General features: G+C 40.0%; 1 protein-coding gene across 14 annotated transcripts in view; it reads left to right on the top strand.

Annotated features, from left to right (window-relative positions):
• Nucleotides 1–19210, top strand: part of TNPO3 (transportin 3) — a 106662-nt gene that overhangs the window by 39373 nt on the left and 48079 nt on the right. For all 14 annotated transcript variants that reach the window (XR_004957408.1, XM_036247582.1, XM_036247588.1 and 11 more), the window contains one exon: nucleotides 17512–17655. Coding sequence is in view for 13 of the 14 variants with exons in the window: in XM_036247582.1 (XP_036103475.1) it covers nucleotides 17512–17655 (144 nt within the window). In the remaining variant the exon portion in view is untranslated. The remainder of the gene's footprint in view (nucleotides 1–17511; nucleotides 17656–19210) is intronic.

Here is a 19210-nt window from a genome sequence, read left to right as displayed (position 1 = left end):
ACAAAAATAAACTCAAAATGGATAAAAGACTTAAATGTGACCCGTGAATCCATAAAAATTCTAGAAGAAAACGTAGGCAACAAAATTTCGGACATCATACGGAGCAGAATTTTCACTGATACATCACCTAAGGCAACAGAAATAAAGGAGAAAATGAACACATAGGACTACATCAAACTAAAAAGCTTCTGCACAGCAAAAGAAACAATCATCAAAATGGAAAGGCAACCCACTGTATGGGAAAACATCATTGCCAATGATGTATCAGATAAGGGGTTAATTTCCAATATATATAGAGTGCTCATACAACTCCACAAAAGGAACACAAAGAACCCAATTAAAAAATGGGCAGAGGAGCTGAATAGACACCTCTCCAAACAGGACATACAAATGGCCAAGAGACATATGAAGAAATGCTCAACATCACTAATCATCAGAGAGATGCAAATTAAAACAACAATGAGGTATCACCTCACACCTGTCAGAATGGCCGCCATCAACAAATCATCAAACAACAAGTGTTGGCGAGGGTGTGGAGATAAGGGGACTCTAATACACTGCTGGTAGGAATGCAGACTGGTGCAGCCGCTATGGAAAACAATATGGTGCTACCTCAAAAAATTAAAAATTGAACTTCCATTTGACCCAGTGATCCCACTGCTGGGAATATACCCTAAGAAGCCTGAAACACCAATCAGGAAGGATATATGTACCCCCATGTTCATAGCAGCACTATTTACAATAGCTAAAATCTGGAAACAGCCCAAGTGTCCACCAGTAGACGAATGGATCAAAAAGCTGTGGTACATATACACAATGGAGTACTATGCAGCGGTAAGAAAGAAAGATCTCTTATCCTTTGAGACGACATGGAGGGACTTGGAAAGTATTATCCTAAGTGAAAGAAGCCAAGCAGAAAAAGACAAATACCACATGATCTCACTTATATACGGAATATAATGAACATAACAGTCTGAGGAATACAGTAGACCCAGACACATGGAAGTAGGGCACAGACTGACATCCCTCAGAAGAGGGGATGGGGGGTGGGGGGGTGGGAAGAGATAAACCACAGAACTGATATGCATGTATGCATGACCAATGGACATGGACAACTAAGCCGGGGACAGGGTGGAGGGGGGGGTGGGGTGGGGGGTGCCAACGGGGTAAAAAGGTAAAATGTCTGTAACAAAAAAAGTAAATAAAAATTCATTAAAAAAAAAATAAAAAAAAAAAATAAAAAATAAATAAAATAAAATAAAAAGCTTTAAAAAAAAAATTGAGGTCTGCAAAATCAAAGGTTTACTGTATTGTGAAATAGCTCTCTTTGTAAAAGTTTGCAGTGGTAATACTGTGACATTTATGTAACACTTTACAATTAAAAAATACTTTCAGAAACTATACTTTTTGAGCTTCTAAGTATTACTGTGAGGGTGCTATCATCTCCATTTTATGAATGAGAAATAAGCTTTAGAATTACACAACTGTTAATTCAGAATTTGAACTTGGGCCTTATGATTACATATCCCTTGCTCTTCTATTGCTTCATGCTACAAACTGTCAGCTCTTGGTGAAGGGCCATACCGAGGGAAGTGTGTATAAATTTACTTTACTAAAGGAAAGTATCCTCTCTTAAGGATGAACTGAGATTTTGATAGGGAGGTGTTACAGGACTTTACTTGACCTTTGAGCAATATCACAATAATAGATTAGCTAATATTACACTATTTTTAAAAGAGTTATGTGATTATGTCCTTTTCAGTTAGGTGGACATTTTAATGCTATAGACCAGGGGTGGGTAAATTTATGGCCCATGGGCTGGTCACCTATTTTTGTAAATAATGATTTATTGGAACACAGTCATGATCATTCAGTTTTATATTGTCAGTGTCCGTATTTGGGGCTAAAAAGGCAGAATTGAGTAGTTTTCACAGAGACCACATATGATCTGCAAAGCCTAAAATGTTTACTATCTAGCCCTTTATTCAAAATACTTGCTGGTTCATCTTTATAGTTCAGCTCACTTTTCTCAATAATACAGTTATAGTAGGTTTTTTTTTTCATGGCTCTGTATTAATACTTCAGCATCATAGAACTTTTTATTTGAGAAAACAATTTTGTTTAAAATTGTGTTCAGTTTTGTATTTGAAATTCATTGGAAAATTAAGTTAAATATATTTTTCAACTAACCATTTATTTTAAAGAAGTAGTATTATAGAAAATGGGAAAATATAGACAAGCAAATCAAGTTCAGGCCATCTGGAAGTCACACTATTAGCCTTTTAGTACATATCCTCTATGAACATATGTACAGATTTTCAAAATCCAAATGAGATACTTTACCTGCCCTTCTGCAGCCTTCTCTTTCAGTTATCCAGCTTTATCTTTCCATTTCAGTAAATTTTTGTATCATCTAATAAATACCAGGCCATATTCATATTTCCCAATGTTGACTGTAATCGAAAAGTTGACTAGGGCCCTGACCGGTCTTGCTCAGTGGTTAGAGCGTCGGCCTGTGGACCAGAGAGTTCTGGGATCAGTTCCCGCTAAGGCCACGTACCTTGATTGCAGTTTGTCCCTGGCCCAGTTGGGGTCGTGTGGGTGGCAGCCACTCCATGTGTCTCTCTCACATCGATGTTTCTCTCTTTCTCTCTTCCTTTTCTCCCTCCTGTTCTATGTAAATATAAATGCAGAAATGTCCTCAGGTGAGGATTTAAAAAAAAAGTCAACTAGGTATTCTGTCTGCAAAAAGATTTATTCTGGGCTTCGCTGGTGTGGCTTGTTGGTTGTGTGTCTTCTTGTGCATGGAGAGGTTGCTGGTTTGATTCCTGGTCAGGGCACATACCCTGGTTGCATGTGGATCCCCAGTAGGGGACGTGCAGGAGGGAGCCTAGCACTGTTGTGCTCTCACATCAATGTTTCTCTCTCTTCCTTTCTCTCTCTCTCAAAACTCAATAAAACTATTCTTAAAAAAAAGATTTATTTGGGAAAAAGGAAAGATTTCAGTCTGGTACATGCACACATAGAGAGAGCCACCTACAAAATGAAATAAGAACTAGGAAGTTCTTTTCAGAGGGGAAGAGGAAGTTAAGGGGAAGGGCTCTTATGACCATAGAACTCTGTTGTTAACCATAGTGTTCTTCATGTTGGGCTTGCCAGACAGGTATAAGGTGTGAGAGCTCCACCTTCAAGCTCTCCTGATTCCTGTCTTGGTTAAGGTCTCATAAATTTTGACACCACATTGGTCCTAAAATATCCTTTACAGCCACTTTCCAAATCACTGTACAGTCTAAAACCATGTCTTGTGTTAAATTATTATTTTACCTTTTTAAATTCTCACCAGAGGATATTTTTCTATTTTTTCTTGAGATAGAGTGGGAGGGAGGGAGAGAGAGAGAGAAACATCAACGTGAGAGGGACACTGTAACTGGTTGCCTCCTGAACAACCCTGACCAGGGCCGGGGATGAACCGCAACTGAGGTACGTGCCCTTGACCGGAATCAAACCTGAGGTTCTTTGGTCTCAGGCTGACCCTCTAACTGCTGAGCCAAATCAGCCAGGGCAAATTATTGTAAATCTTAATCATAGTCTCTGTTTCCCCTTTTCAAAATTACACTGATTTGTTGAAGAGATTGGATCAGTTGTTTTATAGAATATCTTATCTTCTAAATTTTCTGACCGGCTTGTCTTTGTTGCATTTAGCTTGCTTTTCTGTCCTCTATAAGTACTCTATTTGGAAGTTACATCCAAAGCAAGACCTTCATAGGGATTCCTCAAGAAAATTAAGCCTTCATGCCATAAGGCATCCATTGTATGTAATGAATTTTCTCCTGTGCATTAATAATGGTACCAGCTATATACCATCCTTAGGATAATTGAGGAAATAAACACCAAAATCATTTTCTGCAGGACTTAATTCTTTCCCAGAACCCTGGATGATAAAGACAGAAAGGCTTGATGGGTTAATTTTATTTTATTTTTTTATTATGAATTTTTATTTATTTTTTTGTTACAGATATTTTACCTTTTTACCCCATTGGCACCCCCCCACCCCACCCCCCCTCCACCCTGTCCCCGGCTTAGTTGTCCATGTCCATTGGTCATGCATACATGCATATCAGTTCTGTGGTTTATCTCTTCCCACCCCCCCACCCCCCATCCCCTCTTCTGAGGGATGTCAGTCTGTGCCCTACTTCCATGTGTCTGGGTCTACTGTATTCCTCAGACTGTTATGTTCATTATATTCCATATATAAGTGAGATCATGTTGATGGGGTAATTTTAAAGGTTAAATGATTTTGGCTAGAATACATCACAGCTACTTCATGTATATTGTATCAGAAGATAAGTACTATTTGGTTGACTTTTCATTATTGATGCTAGGATTGACTGGAATAGGATGATAACAGTCTTGATTCCTCTATAAAGTTTGTCTTCCCCTTGTAATATAATACAATTTGTTTGATGGCAGTTTGTTACTTTACAAATGTCTAATTCCATGTCAAGATTTTGCCTAATGTTTTAAATTCTAGTTTATAATTGTTGCCTCAATCAACAGTTTTTTTAAAAACTGTTTTTATTGTTTTTTTAGAGAAAAAGGAAGGGGGAGAGAGATAGAAACATCGATTATGAGAAAGAAACATCAATCAGCTGCCTTCTGCATGCCCCCCACTGGGGATAGAGCCCACAACTCAGGCATGTGCCCTGATGGGGAATTGAACTGGAACCTCTCAGTCCATGGGATGAAGCTCAGTGGCTTGCAAAATAATGTTTTAATAATTGTATAATTCATTCTATATATTAGTTGGCAATCTTCTGAGTTTCTGTTAGAAAGTCAAGATGTCTTAATTCATTTTTAATTTCCTGTTTTTGAAATAAGGATTTGTTTTAAAGCTGCCTCAAATGTTATTGTTTTATTTTTTCTGGACTTGTAGATTTTCATTGATTTAGGGTCTCCACTAAAATCATTATTTTGATGCTTAAAATGTCTTAACATTGGCCACTGGAGCACTTTTTTTTCTTTAAAAAATTTTTTAAGAAAGAGAGGAAGGGAGAGAAACATTAAATTGTTGTTCACCCATTTATGCACTAATTGGTTGATTCTTTTTGTTGTTGTTATTAATCTTCACCAAAGGGTATTTTTCCATTGTACATTGGCCACTGGAGTACTTTTTTGCTTCCTAATACAAAAAGATGGACATAACTCATTACCTCCTTGTGCCAGATCTAGAATCCTTGTTTGTTTGTTTTTTAGTATCAGCCTGAGTCTAGTCAGGAGAAAGAAATGACATAGTGATAGGTGGGAATGTTTAATGTAAAGAATAATTTATTCTAGCCTTGGCTGGTTTTGCTCAGTGGTTAGAACATTGGCCTGTGGATTGAAGGGTCAAGGGTTTGATTCCTAGCCCCTGTTAGGGTTATGTGGGAGGCAACCAATTGATATGTCTCTCTCACATAGATGTTTCTCTCTTCCTCCCTCCCTCCCTCCCTTTCACTCTATCTAAAGATCAATGGAAAAATACCCTTTGGTGAAGATTAACAACAAAATTTTTAAAGAAAAAATGATTCATTCTAACAGGATTGTCTAGGAAGAAGTAGAGAGAGGTCTAATAAATAAAGAAAAAAAAACATGAAGAGCCCTGGCCAGTTTGGTTCAGCGGTTAGAGCGTTGGCCTGCGGACCAGAGAGACCTGGGTTCGGTTTCCGCTAAGGATACGTACCTCAGTTGCAGTTTGTCTCCTGCCCCGGTTGGGGTTGTGTGGGTGGCAGCCATTTGATGTGTCTCTCTCACATCGATGTTTCTCTTTCTCTCTTTTCCCTGCTGTCTCCCTCCTGCTCTATCTGAAGATAAAAATGTAAAAAATTTCCTTGGGTGAGGATAAACAAAAAACAAAAATGTGCAAGGAATGGTAATTAACCCTATGGCTGACACAGAGTTTCCAAGGAAGGAAGAGTTCCTCCTTTCAGGGCTGAGATCCAGACCCTGTTGGAGGGCATAGCTATGGTAGAGAAGTCATTGTGCTGCATGCTGCTGAAAATCTGTCCTTTAGAACTTGCTGGAGATCTGCTTTCCAGGAAGCCAAAAAAACCCTGTCAAATAAAAGGTGTTCAGAGGCACTCTGCCACAAAATCACCTGGGTGTGGGAATACCAGGGGAAGCTGCTGGCTGCTGGCTACTGTGCACTGCAGATCCTGGAGAAGCTGAGTGCACTGTATCCAGTGCTGGAGAAGTTGTATCGCAGGTCCTTGAATAATCTTGTTTTGTTCAATGTTATTTTGCTATAAAATTGATGAAATGCCCTAGGAACTTAACTCTTGCTTATATCAATTAGCCAAGAGTAAAATCGTTTTTTGTCATACATTGTTCCACTGTAATTCCAAGAGCCCATCAACAGTATTAAGTGAGGAATTTACTGTACATTTCTTAGGAGCCTGAAGCACTTTGCCAAGAAGTGGGGTGGGGACTGGGGGGAGGGTGGGGGAACTGCTGGCCCACGCACTGCAAGAGCCAGGCACCGGAGAAGCTAGGAGTCTGCGGCTGGAGGAGCTGCACACTCTTCAGAAGGCTACCAAGTGAGCACACTGGAACCAGGAAGCAGAGCCCCTTTCCTTTTGTAGTTTCTCTCCACTGTCCTTCTGGCAAAAAGTTACTACTAGCTGACACAGGAAAAAAAATATTAAAAGGGTCCAGATCCATTTTTGCAGATTAGTTTAAAAGGATGAATTTGGTGCTGAGTGGCACTAAATCTATAACCAGCCGTAGTCTTCTCATTTGATTAGCTCAGCTTCCATGTGCACTCTTCTACATACATTTAAAGTGGCATAACAAGCAAATAGAAAATATTCAATCATTTTATCTTATCCTTACTGTTATAGATTAAATATTTATGTCCCCCCAAATTCATATGTTGAAAACTATTCTCCAGTGTGATGGTATTTGGAGGTGGGGCCTTTGGGAGGTGATAAGGTCATGAGGGTAGAGGCCTCATGAATGGTATCAGTTCTCTTATAAAAGAGACCTCAGAAAACTCACTCCTCCTTATGCCATGTGAAGACACAGCAAAAAGACCATCATTGTTTATGATCCAGGAAGTAGGTCTTCACCAGATAACAGATCTGTGTTTTTATCTTGTGCTTCCCAATCTCTCGATCTGTGAGAAATAAATTTTTGTTGTTTATAAGCCACCCATTCATTCTTTGGTATTCTGTTATGAATTAAATCACCAATCCAGCTAGTTGGGTTTTTTACTCTGTGAAGTGACCCAAACCTTCATCCCCAAGGAGCCTTCAATTATCCTGCCTTTTTTGGTTGTTGCTCCTGTAGTTTTCCATTAACATTTATGTTTGGGTGTGGAAATGCTAGAGAATCCTCTGGGTTCCAGTTTGAGAACTCCATTGTGTAGGGGGAACCCAATTTTTCCTTGGTAATTAGGATCAGTCACTCTAGCCTATAGGTGAACTCCTTTTTTCCTTGTTGGTTTGGTGGTATAAGAAGCCAAAATTGTCCAGGTGGTAGTCTTATCTTCCAATTCACTGTCATTATTTTTGTTTCCTGGTGGAAGCACTACTTTCTTGGGGACCAAGATTCCAAACTAACAGAGCTCAGAGTTGCCCATTATTGTACTTTCTTTATTCTGATATGAGGTACTTGATTAGATATGATGCCATCATAGTTGGATATGGATTCTGTGAGTCCATGAATGATAGTGCTGATAGAAGCAGTGCAAGAAGGGAAGGCAAATTCATATCCAGAATATGTGTCTCTTCCTGTGAATACAAATCTGCTTCCTCCATGATAGAAGTCCAGTGTAATCATTCAACTTAGTTTCCATGGGGAATGGTGCCATATTAGGGACTCAGTGTTGGTCTCTGCTGTACGCTAATTTGATACTCATCAGTAGTGTTAACCAGTTAAGCCTCGGTAACTGGAAATCCATATTAATACCATATGTAGCCTTCATCCCCAATTCTGTGGCCATTTTGTGAGCCCGTTGAGCAAGCACTGGGTGGCTACGGAAAGAGGCTAACATAGAGTTCATCATTTTGTTCATCTGTCATCGAGAGAATCCTTTCTAGTGGATACCCTTTGGTGAATGTTCACATAGAACAGAAATACCTCCCCAGTCTGCCCATTTTTATGCCATTCATATACCTCAGCCTCAGACTCTTGTCAACGAATTTTCAGTTCTCTTTCTTCAAAATTCCTTATTATTTATCCAAACCATTGATAATTATTCACAAATAAGTAGATTCATGTTTAGTCATCTCTCACTCCAGACATGGTGAACAACCAGATACACTGGTTGAAGTTCTGCCTGCTTGGAAGGGTTTTCTTTCAACCACTGTTCTTCACTAAGGCCCCTGAGTAGGCCTGTAATGCTGCAGCTGTTCATCTTCTGGTGGTATAAGCATATTGTGCAGACCCATCTATAATCCAGGTTTGATTTTTCTTCAGGTATCTGGTCATAAGGAACACTCCAGGAGGCCAGGCCATAGGCATGGATTGAGGGAGTCGAACCAATGCAAGAAGAGCTGGTGGCAAGGAAATTTGAACCACCTGCTCATATAGCTTGTACCTTCCAGACCTTTCTGAACTTAGTGTCTTTTTTTTTTTTTTTATCCTCACCCGAGGACATTTTTCTATTTTTTGTTCAGGTGGAGTGGGAGGGAGAGAGAGGAACAGAGAGAGAGAGAGAGAAACATCAACGTGAAAGGAACACATCGAGTGGTTGCCACCCGCACAACCGACCAGGGCCGGGGACAAACTGCAACCGAGGTACGCGCCCCCAGCGGGTACCGAACCCGGGTCTCTCAGGACTGCGGGCCGACGCTCTAACTGCTGAGCCAAACCGGCCAGGGCTGAACTTAGTGTCTTATATACCATTTCCATTTGATGACAGGTTGCTGCTACTCATGCCCAACCTTATGGCTAGGTAGTTCAGATAGTACTCAGTTCATGATGGAAAGTTACACGATCACCTGATGTGCCATCATTAGATGTTCAGTCTTAACCAAGGCTTAGTAGCAAGCCAGAAATTGCTTCTCAAAAGGAAAATAGTTACCTGCAGAAGAGGGCATAGATTTGCTCCAAAATCTTAGATATTTGCACTATGATTTTCCTATTGGTGTTTCCCAGAGGCTCCATATATTCATTAAATCTAGACTCTCTAGTAAGTACACTCATATAAATAAATTTGGTTTAGTCTGTTGTTCTATTCCAGCCTCCTTTGGTCTAACACCCTTAGAATTCACTCCCACATATGTTCTTTGGGTTTCTTCAGATACATGTTAGCAAAGTTTTACAATTCTCCTGGTATGTAAGTTATGTCCTCCTTTGTGTACCTGCCTCCCTGGAACATGCTGAGATATGGCTCTAGTTATGGGTGACATGGGATGGTTGTGGAAGGTCTTGAAGAGAATGTGCATCCCCTTTCAAGTTAATCTGTTAAAACAGGGCTTTCAAGCTTCAGAAGGCTAGTCTTCTCAGACATGGGAAGGCCGGCTTCTTCCACCGGTAAGGGAAAGTCAGAATGACCTGGCGTTTAAGATGATTCATTTCATTAGGGTCCATCCAGATGCCTACATTCCACACTTAAGAATCCCATTCTTTATCAGTCGATTTCCTATCTTTCACATGAGGAACTTGGTGGGATTGTAAACAACTGTTGTTTGTAATTCACCAAGCCACACAATTAGATTTGGAGTATGAGTTTTAGCAATATCAGCCCTATAACTACAAAAAATAAGAGTTTCATTTAGAGTGTCTGAGAAACTCTATGGTTCTCAGACTGTGACTTGAGCTTGAGGGTTAATGGACCTAAGCTTGTCATTTTCTAAGTGCTCAAATGAAGTCAAAAGAATCCAGTTGACACTGCTGTCCTTATAGCCATCATTATTGCCACAAGTGGTCAAGTGCAGCAGCCACTTAAGGCACGTGCTTTACTTAGCACTTCCTCATGATTGGCACAGGAGATTATTTATTGTGATGGAATCTGAAAAAATACATCCCTGTGGTACCTAATAAAATCTATAGTTCTTCCATGTAGTTTGTCATGTTACAGAACTCAGAGGATGCAATTAGTACAAAATTGCCAAGAAAAACATATTTGGCTATAATAGCATGTACCAGAGGCCTCTTGAAACCTTTTCATTCAGTTTTCCCCACATTCTCTTTAATGGTTCTGTTCCATCCCATTTTCTTACTAGTATTTTACTTTTGTAATCTATTCAAATGAACCCATTTTTAAAAAAATTTTTGTTACAGATGTTTCTCCTTTTTCCCCAGTGACACCATCCTCTCGTTCCTGCCCCCACCCCCACCCCCCAGCATTGTTGTCTGTGTTCACTGGTTATGCTTAAATGCATAAATTCTTTGGTTTATCTCCCCCACCCCCGCCCCTGGCCCCCTCCTCTGCATTTTGTCACTCTGAACCCTACATCTATGTCTCTAGGTCTGTTTTGTTCATTATATTTCACAAATAAGTGAGATCATATGATACTTGTCTATCTCCCATATTTTGCTTAGCATAAAACTCTCCAGGTCCCTCCATGTCGTCTCAAAGGGTAAGAGATCTTTCTTCCTTAGAGCTGCATAGTGTACCACTGTGCATATGTACCACAGCTTTTTTATCCACTCATCTATTGATGGACACTTGGGCTGTCTCCAGCTCTTAGCTATTGTAAATAGTTGTGCTGTGAACATAAGGGTACATATATTCTGATTGGTGTTTCAGGCGTCTTAGGATATATTCCTAGAAGTGGGATCACTGGGTCCAATGGCAGTTCCATTTTGAATTTTTTGAGGAAACTCCATACTGTTTCCCATAGTGGCTAGACCAGTCTGCATTCCCACCAGCAGTGCACTAGAGTCCCCTTTTCTCCACACCCTTGCCAACACTTGTTGTTTGATGATTTGTTGATGGCAGCCATTCTGGCAGGTGTGAGATGATACCTCATAGTTGTTTTAATTTGCATCTTTGATAATTAGTGATGTTGAGCATTTTTTCATATGTCTCTTGGCCATTTGTATGTCCTGTTTGGAGAGGTGTCTATTTAGGTCCTCGGCCCATTTTTTAATTGGATTCTTTGTCTTCCTCTTGTTGAGTTGTATGAATACTCTATATATTTTGGAAATTAACCTCTTATCTGATATATCATTGGCAGTTATACTCTCTCATATAGTGGGTTTCCTTTCCATTTTGTTGCTTGTTTCTTTTGCTGTGCCGAAGCTTTCTAGTTTGATATAGTCTCATGTATTAATTAATTGTTTCCTTTGTTTTTTTGCCTTTGGTGTTATATCAGTGAAAATTCTACTGTGTGTCTGAAATTTTGTTGCCTACATTTTCTTCTAGGATTTTTTTTTTAATCCTCACCTGAGGACTTTTTTTTTTATCCTCACCAGAGGACATTTTTGCATTTATCTTCAGATAGAGCTGGGGGGGGGGGGCACATCGACTGGTTGCCACTTGCACGACCCCAACCAGGGTGGGGACAAACTGCAACCGAGGTACATGCCCTTAGCGGGAACTGAACCCGGGACTCTCTGGGTCCACAGGCCGACGCTCTAACCACTGAACCAAACCGGCCAGGGCACCTGAGGACATTTTTGCACTTATCTTCAGATTGAGCAGGAGGGATAGAGGGAGGAAAAGAGAGACATCAATGCAAGAGAGACACATTTAGTGGTTGCCACCCACACAGCCCCAACTGGGGCCGGGGATAAACTGCAACTGAGATACATGCCCTTACCGGAAACCGAACCTGGGACTCTTGGTTCAAGGGCCAACTCTCTAACCGCTGAGCCGAAATGGACGCTTTCTTTTTATCTTTCTGGTAATTTAAAAATTTTTCAATTGTAATCGATATACAAAATTTTATTGGTTTCAGGTGTACAACCCAGTGATTAGAAACTTATGTAATTTATGAAGTGATCACCCCGGTAAATCCATACCCATCTGACACCATGCATAGTTATCACAATATTATTAACTATATTCCCTATTTGTACATCTTAGTTCTTTTACCTTTTCCACTTATCTTTCAAGTCCCCTCCCATCTAACAACCGACAAAGTGTTCTCTGTATCTGTGAGTCTATTTCAGGTCTGCTCTTTTGTTTTGTTTTGTTTTATAATCCTCACCCAAGGATATTTTTGTATTATCTTCAGATAGAATGTGATGGCGGGGGGAGATAGAGAGAGAGAAACATCGATGTGACAGGGACACATTGACTGGTTGCCTCTCGCATGACCCTGACGAGGGTCAGGGATGAACCGCAACTGAGGTTTGTGCTCTTGACCAGAATCGAACCCACGACTCATTGGTCTGTGGGCTGACGCTCTAACTGCTGAGCCAAACTGGCCAGGGCTGCTCTTTTGTTTATTTTGTTTTTTAGATTCCACATATAAGTCACATTATATGGCATTTGTTTTTCTCTTTCTGACTTCACTCAGCATAAATACCCTCTAGGTCCACTCATGTTGTTGCAGATGGCAAGATTTTATTCTTTTTTTGCATGGTTGAGTCATATTTTATTGTATATATGCACCACTTCTTTATCCATTTATTTATTGATAGACACTTAGGTGCTTCCATATCTTGGCTATTGTAAATAGTGCTGCAGTGAACATATGGTGGATGTGTATGTCTTTTTGATGTAGTGTTTTGGGTTTCTTTGGATAAATACCCAGAAGTGGAATTGCTGGGTCCTTCGTTGTTTCTTGTTACCGCCTTTGTTTTAAAATCTATTTTGTGTGGTATATGTATTGCTGCCCAGTTTTTTGTTGTTACTTCCATTTTCATGAAGTATCTTTTTCTATCCCTTTACTTTCGTTCTGTGCATGTCTTTCAATCTGAAATGAGTCTCTTGTAGATAATATAAGTAAGATACTTATTTTGTATCCATTCAACCAGTCTCTTTTGATTTAATCCATTTGCATTTAAGTAATTGTTGATAGATGTGTATTTATTGCCATTTTATTAGTCATATTTTTAAGTCTTTTGTCCCCTTTTCTTTTTAAAGAAGACCCTTTAACATTTCTTGTAATACCGCTGGTGGTGATGAACTCACTCCGTTAGCTTTTTCTTGTCTGGGGAGATTTTGATCTGTTCTTCTATTCTAAATGATAGCTTTGCTGGGTGGAGTAATTTTGATTTGTAGGTCTTTGCTTTTCATTTCTTTGAATATTTTGTGCCAATCTCTTCTGGCATGCAGAATTTCTGGTGAGAAATCAGCTGACAGTTTTATGGGAGCCCCTTATAGGGAACTAATTACTTTTCAATTGCTGCTTTTAAGATTCTGTCTTTGTCTTTTTTTTTTTTTTTTTTTTTTATCCTCACCCGAGGATATTTTTCCATTTTTTGTACAGATAGAGTGGGAGGGAGAGAGAAGAAGGGAGAGAGAGAGAGAAACATTGATGTGAAGGGACACATCGAGTGGCTGCCACCCGCATGACCAACCAGGGCCGGGGACAAACTGCAACCAAAGTACGTGCCCTTAGCGGGAACTGAACCTGGGTCTCTCCGGACCGCAGGCCGACGCTCTAACCACTGAGCCAAACTGGCCAGGGCCTGTCTTTGTCTTTTACTATTCGTATTTTAATTATGTGTCTTGGTGTGAGCCTCTTTGGGTTTATCTTGTTTATTTCAGTTCAGTTCAGCACAATTTTTTTTTTTTAATCCTCACCTGAAGACATTTTCTCCATGCTTTGTTCAGATAGAGTGGGAAGGAGAGAGAGGAAGAGAGAGAGAGAAACATCGACGTGAAAGGGACACATCGAGCGGCCGCCACCTGCATGACCAGCCAGGGCCGGGGACAAACTGCAACCGAGGCACGCTCCCCTACCGGGAACCGAACCTGGGTCTCTCTGGACCACAGGCCGACGCTCTAACCGCTGAGCCAAACCGGCCAGGGCCAGTTCAGCACAATTTAAATAGATTTTCAATTCCTTGTTCTCTCTCTTTTCCTTTCAGCACTTGGATGCAAATAATAGTACCCTTGAAGTTGTCCCAGAAGCTCCTTAAACAATCACTTTTTTGGATTCCTTTAAAAAAAATTTTTTTTTGCTGTTCTGATTGGGTGTTTTCTGCTTATCTTTCAAAACCCTGATTTGATCCTTCGTTTCATCTACTGTAGTGTTGATTTACTGTACTGTAGTCTTCATTTCAATTATTCTTCATTTCTGACTCTTTTTTTTTTGTTAATCCTCACTCGAGGACATTTTTGCATTCATCTTCAGATAGAGCAGGAGGTAGAGAGGGAAGAAGACAGACAGAGAGAACATCGAAGTGAGAGAGACACATTGACTGATTGCCACCCACACAACCCCAACCGGGGCCGGGAACAAACTGCAACTGAGGTACGTGCCCTTAGCGGAACCGAACCCAGGTCTCTCTGGTCTGCAGGCTGACGCTTTAACCGCTGAGCCAAATGGGCCAGGGCTTTATTTCTGGCTTTTAAAAAATGTTTTCTGTCTTCATTTTCATGTTTCCTATCTGTTTGTTGAAGTTCTCACTGAGGTCATCTACTCTTCCCGAGTTCATTGAGCATCCTTATAAATGGTGTTTTGAACTCTACATCTGGTAAATTGCTTGTCTTCATTTTACTTAGTTCTTTTTCTGGAGTTTTGCTCTGTTCTTTTATTTGTAACATTTCTTTGTCTCCTCCTTTTCGCTGCCTCCTTGTGTTTGTTTCTATGTATTAGGTAGAGCTTCTACATCTCTGGTTCTTGGTAAAGTGGCCTTATGTAGTAGGTGACATGTAGGGCCTCATGGCTCAGCCTCCCCCGTCACTTGAGCTTGGCAATCCAGGTGTGCCCCCTTCTGTTGAGCCTTGATTGCTTTTGGTATTGTCAGCGGAGGGATTTACCCCCAGGCCAGCTGGCTGCTGAGTACTGGCCCTGACTACAGTGAAGGAGCTTCTATGCAGGTGCCAACCCCATGGAGCAGGACTCGCTTCAGCAGGCCTCTGGTGCCTGATGAGTTTGCCCCTTGAGTGTGTCACTCATGAAGGTGGTAGGGTGGTGCTCTGGCATGGTCTGAAACTGTCAAATGGACAGATGGGCCCATTTTTAAATACTGTGTTGAGCTTTTTTTTTTAATATTAAAAGTTTAATATTAATATGAAAAGTTTTTAATATTATTATTCTTGTTTTTATAGCTGAACTAAGCCTGGCCTTCAATATATTTTCCTCCCTTCATTCTCCATTTTGTTAATCCAAGATCAATTCTTCCACTTTATTTTTACTGATGAGCTCTTTTGGCATTTATTTTCAGCTTTGAGGCAAAACACGGAGTGTTTACTAATATAGTTTTCAAAGAGGAACTGAAGGTAACTCAATTCCAAAGCTTTATGGTGTATGCTTGATTTAATTAGCAGAATTTCGTCTCTAATGTAGGGTTTTTCCAAAACAATGTCTCTAGCATCCAAGAGTCTAGAGAGAGTGTTTGTGTGGTTGCCATGAATTTACTTCAATCATTTCTTCTTTTCTTCCTTCATTTCAGTATAGTTCAAACTAATTGATAAGTATGTTATCATTATTGCCTGATACTGCAAACATAGGGAGAACATGGCTACACAGAAGTGTGTCAGCATTTAGATCATTGTGGGATTCCATATCCCCCTTGCCTTCTAAACTCCATGGTAATTAGGATATTTCTAACCCATTGCTTGTAAAGATTATTTTTAAACACTTTTTTTAAGTTATTACATTGTTTACTGTATTGCATTTACAAAGGAAAAAGACAATGCCTCCAGTCAAAAGGATAAAAATGTACTCGGGATTTTTTTTTTTTAATCCTCACCTGAGGATATTTATCATCAGATAGAGTGGCTGGAAGGGAGAGAAAGAGTGAGAGGCAGGGAGGCAGGGAGGGAGAGGGAGAGAGAGAGAGAGAGAGAGACATCGATGTGAGTGAGACACATCAACTGGTTGCCTCCCACACGACCTGACCAGTGCTGGGGACGAACTGAAACTGAGGTACGTGCCCTTGATTGGAACTGAACCTGCGACTCATTGGTACTCACTGCTGAGCCTAACAGGCCAGGGCAGGATTTTATTTCTTTCTTTATTTATTTTAAATATGTTTTTATTGATTTTTTTTTTTTTAGAGAGTAAGGGAGAGAGAAATAAAAACATCGGTGTGAGAGAGAAACGTCGATTGGCTGCCTCCTGCATGCCCCATACTGGGGATCAAGCCTGCAACCCATGCATGTGCCCTGCCCGGGAATCAAACCAGGACCTCTCGGTCCATGGGACGATGCTCAATACACTGAGTCACACTGGCCAGGCTCACGATTCTATTTTTAACTGACAGCAAATGGAAATTCTTTAGTGAGATCATGGCAATTTGACATTATGATGATCAAGTTTAATTAAGGTACACGGGTACTTGGAAGATTAAATTCTACAGCTTCTAATTCATCTGGCGCTCTAAATGATGGGGAAAACCCTTATTTTATGAGAAACAGTTCCAAAATGAAGTTATAGGTTTTTCTACTAAAAGTTTATGTTAGTTGTTAAAATGGGGCACCTTCTGTTTTTGATTATTTCATCTTATTATCATCAGCAGAACTCCTATAATTCCACAGTTGTGATTTAAACACTTTCTATCCAGAAAAAGTTACATTACACCTCACTTTGGAAAAGTATACGTCACAAAAAACAGTTTGCAAAGAGAAACAATGATGAACTTTGGTCTCGCTTTTATTTTTTTCAGCCTCACCTAGGATATTTTTCCATTTATCTTCAGATGGAGTAGGAGGGGCAAAGAGAGAAAGAAAAACAAACATCGATGTGAGAGAGAGACATCAATTGGTTGCCTACCACACGATCCCGGCCAGGGCTGGGGACCCAACCGCAATTGAGGTACATGCCCTTGCCTGGAATTGAACCTGCGAATCTTTGATCCATGGTCTGACTCTCTAACTGCTGAGCCACACTGGCCAGGGCTCTAGTCTAACTTTTTAGAATCGCTTTTATAGCCCAGCCAGTGTGCCTCAGTGGTTGAGCGTCGACCCATGCATCAAGAAGTCGCCGGTTTGATTTCCGGTCAGGGCACATGCCCAGTTTTTGGGCCTGATCCCCAGTAGGAGGCATGCAGGAGGTGGCCACTTGATGTTCTCTCTCATTGATGTTTCTGTCTCTTTCTCTGTCTCTTTTCCTCTCTCTCTCAAATCAATAAAGAAAAAAAAAATTAAAAACAAAACAGTTCTAATAAGATTACATTAATGTTGAAGTGGCATCTAAGAAACAGTTATTTCTGAAACATATCTATCTTTGGGCAAGTGTATAACCTTTTTGTATCTCAGCTTCACAAGTGAGATAATAATAACACCTACCTATAGAGTGTCAGTGGGAATTAACTGAGTCAAGAGTGTTGAGAACAAAGTCTTATACTTACAAAGCACTTCTGTTAGCTGTTACTGTTTTCATCCTTTTTATAATTACATCTGCAAGGTGATTGTAATAATGGCTTAAATAGAAAGATTGACATTTTTTCACCCCTTCTTTTCAGATGACCTGTGTAGAAAAAGCAGGAACAGATGAGAAAATGCTTATGAAGGTCTTTCGCTGTTTGGGAAGTTGGTTTAACCTAGGCGTTTTGGACAGTAACTTCATGGCTAACAATAAGTTACTAGCACTCCTTTTTGAGGTTTTGGTAAGTAATAACTTTATATATTAAAGTATTTCTGCCACATAGCCATAGTAACTAAACTTCTGGGTCATAACAATGTTTTCTTATTTGTGAACAGTGGTTGGCAGGTGTATAGTAGGAAAGCAGCATTGTCTTTTTGTTGCCAGGTACCAAATTTAAGTATTAGCTTTAATATTAGAATGTAGTTAGGTTTAATACGAACGGAATCTCATGTGTAGATCAGTGATTTACATATTAAAATTCAAATAACAGAAAAACCTTTGGTCTCTTTTTTTCATTTTTTAAAAGTATAAAGTTTTATGTGTCTAATAATGTTCATGGGATCTTTGAGATACTTATAGATCGGAATATTATGTTTTTATTTGAGATAGTTCAACATCAGGGTATATGTAGTAAAGATTTTGGGTTTTTGAGATTAGTAGGAAAGAAGTGTATACATCTTTTTAAAAAATCCTTACCTGATAATATTTTTCATTTATGTTCAGATTGGGGGAGGTGCAGAAAGAGGGAGAGAAGTATCAATGTGAAAGAGACACATCAATTGGTTGCCTCCCGCATGACCTGGACCACAGCTGGAGACTGAACACAAACTGAGGTACATGCCCTTGACAGGAATCGAACCTGAGACTCCTCAGTCCGTGGGCCAATGCTCCAACTGCTGAGCCAGACTGGCCCGGGCAGAAGTAATGTCTTTTTATGTGCTTGTGCATTTCTTTCTTAAAGTTTGAAAGTAATAGTGCCTAGTAATAACATTTTTCTGTATTTTTTTTTCTTTTTAAACTTATCTTTATTATTGAATGTATTACATATGTCCCTCTCCCCCCCCCAACCTTCTCACTACCCCCTCCTACCTTGCCCACACTATTGTCTGTGTCTATTGGTTATGCATATATGCATATAAGTTCTTTGGTTTCTCTCTTCCTGCCCTACCTCCCCCCTTCCCTTTGAGGTTCATCAGTCTGACAACCAATTTGTGCTTCTCAATCCCTTCATCTTTTTCACCCAACCCCCCTCCCATCTGGCAACCAACAAAAAGTTCTCTGTATCTGAGTCTATTTCTGTTCTGCTTGCTCATTTTGTCTGTAGATTCGATTGTTGATGGATATATATCTTATTGTCATTTTATTGTTCATCTTTTTTTATCTTCTTCAAGAAGACCCGTCAACATTTCATATAATGTTGGTTTGGTGGTGATGAACTCCTTTAGCTTTTCCTGTCTGGGAAACTTTATACGGCCATCGATTGTAAATGATAGCTTTGCAGGATAGAGTAACCTTGGTGGTAGGTCCTTGCTTTTCATCACTTGAAATATTTTTTGCGACTCCTTTCTGGCCTGCAAAGTTTCTTTTGAGAAATCGGCTGCCTTATGGGAGTTCCATTGTAGGTAATGAACTGCTTTTCTCTTGCTGCTTTTAAGATTCTATCTTTGTCTTTAATCTTTTGCATTCTGATGATGATGTGTCTTGGTGTGGACCTCTTTGGGTTTATCTTGTTTGGGACTCTGTGCTTCCTTGACTTGTATGTCTGTTTCCTTCACCAAGTTAGGGTAGTTTTCTGT

Source organism: Molossus molossus, unplaced genomic scaffold (assembly GCF_014108415.1).
Source record: "Molossus molossus isolate mMolMol1 unplaced genomic scaffold, mMolMol1.p scaffold_m16_p_7, whole genome shotgun sequence".
In the NCBI taxonomy this organism is placed as follows: domain Eukaryota; kingdom Metazoa; phylum Chordata; class Mammalia; order Chiroptera; family Molossidae; genus Molossus; species Molossus molossus.
Note: the sequence above shows the minus strand (reverse complement) of the source record. Positions and strands in the feature narration are given on the sequence as shown.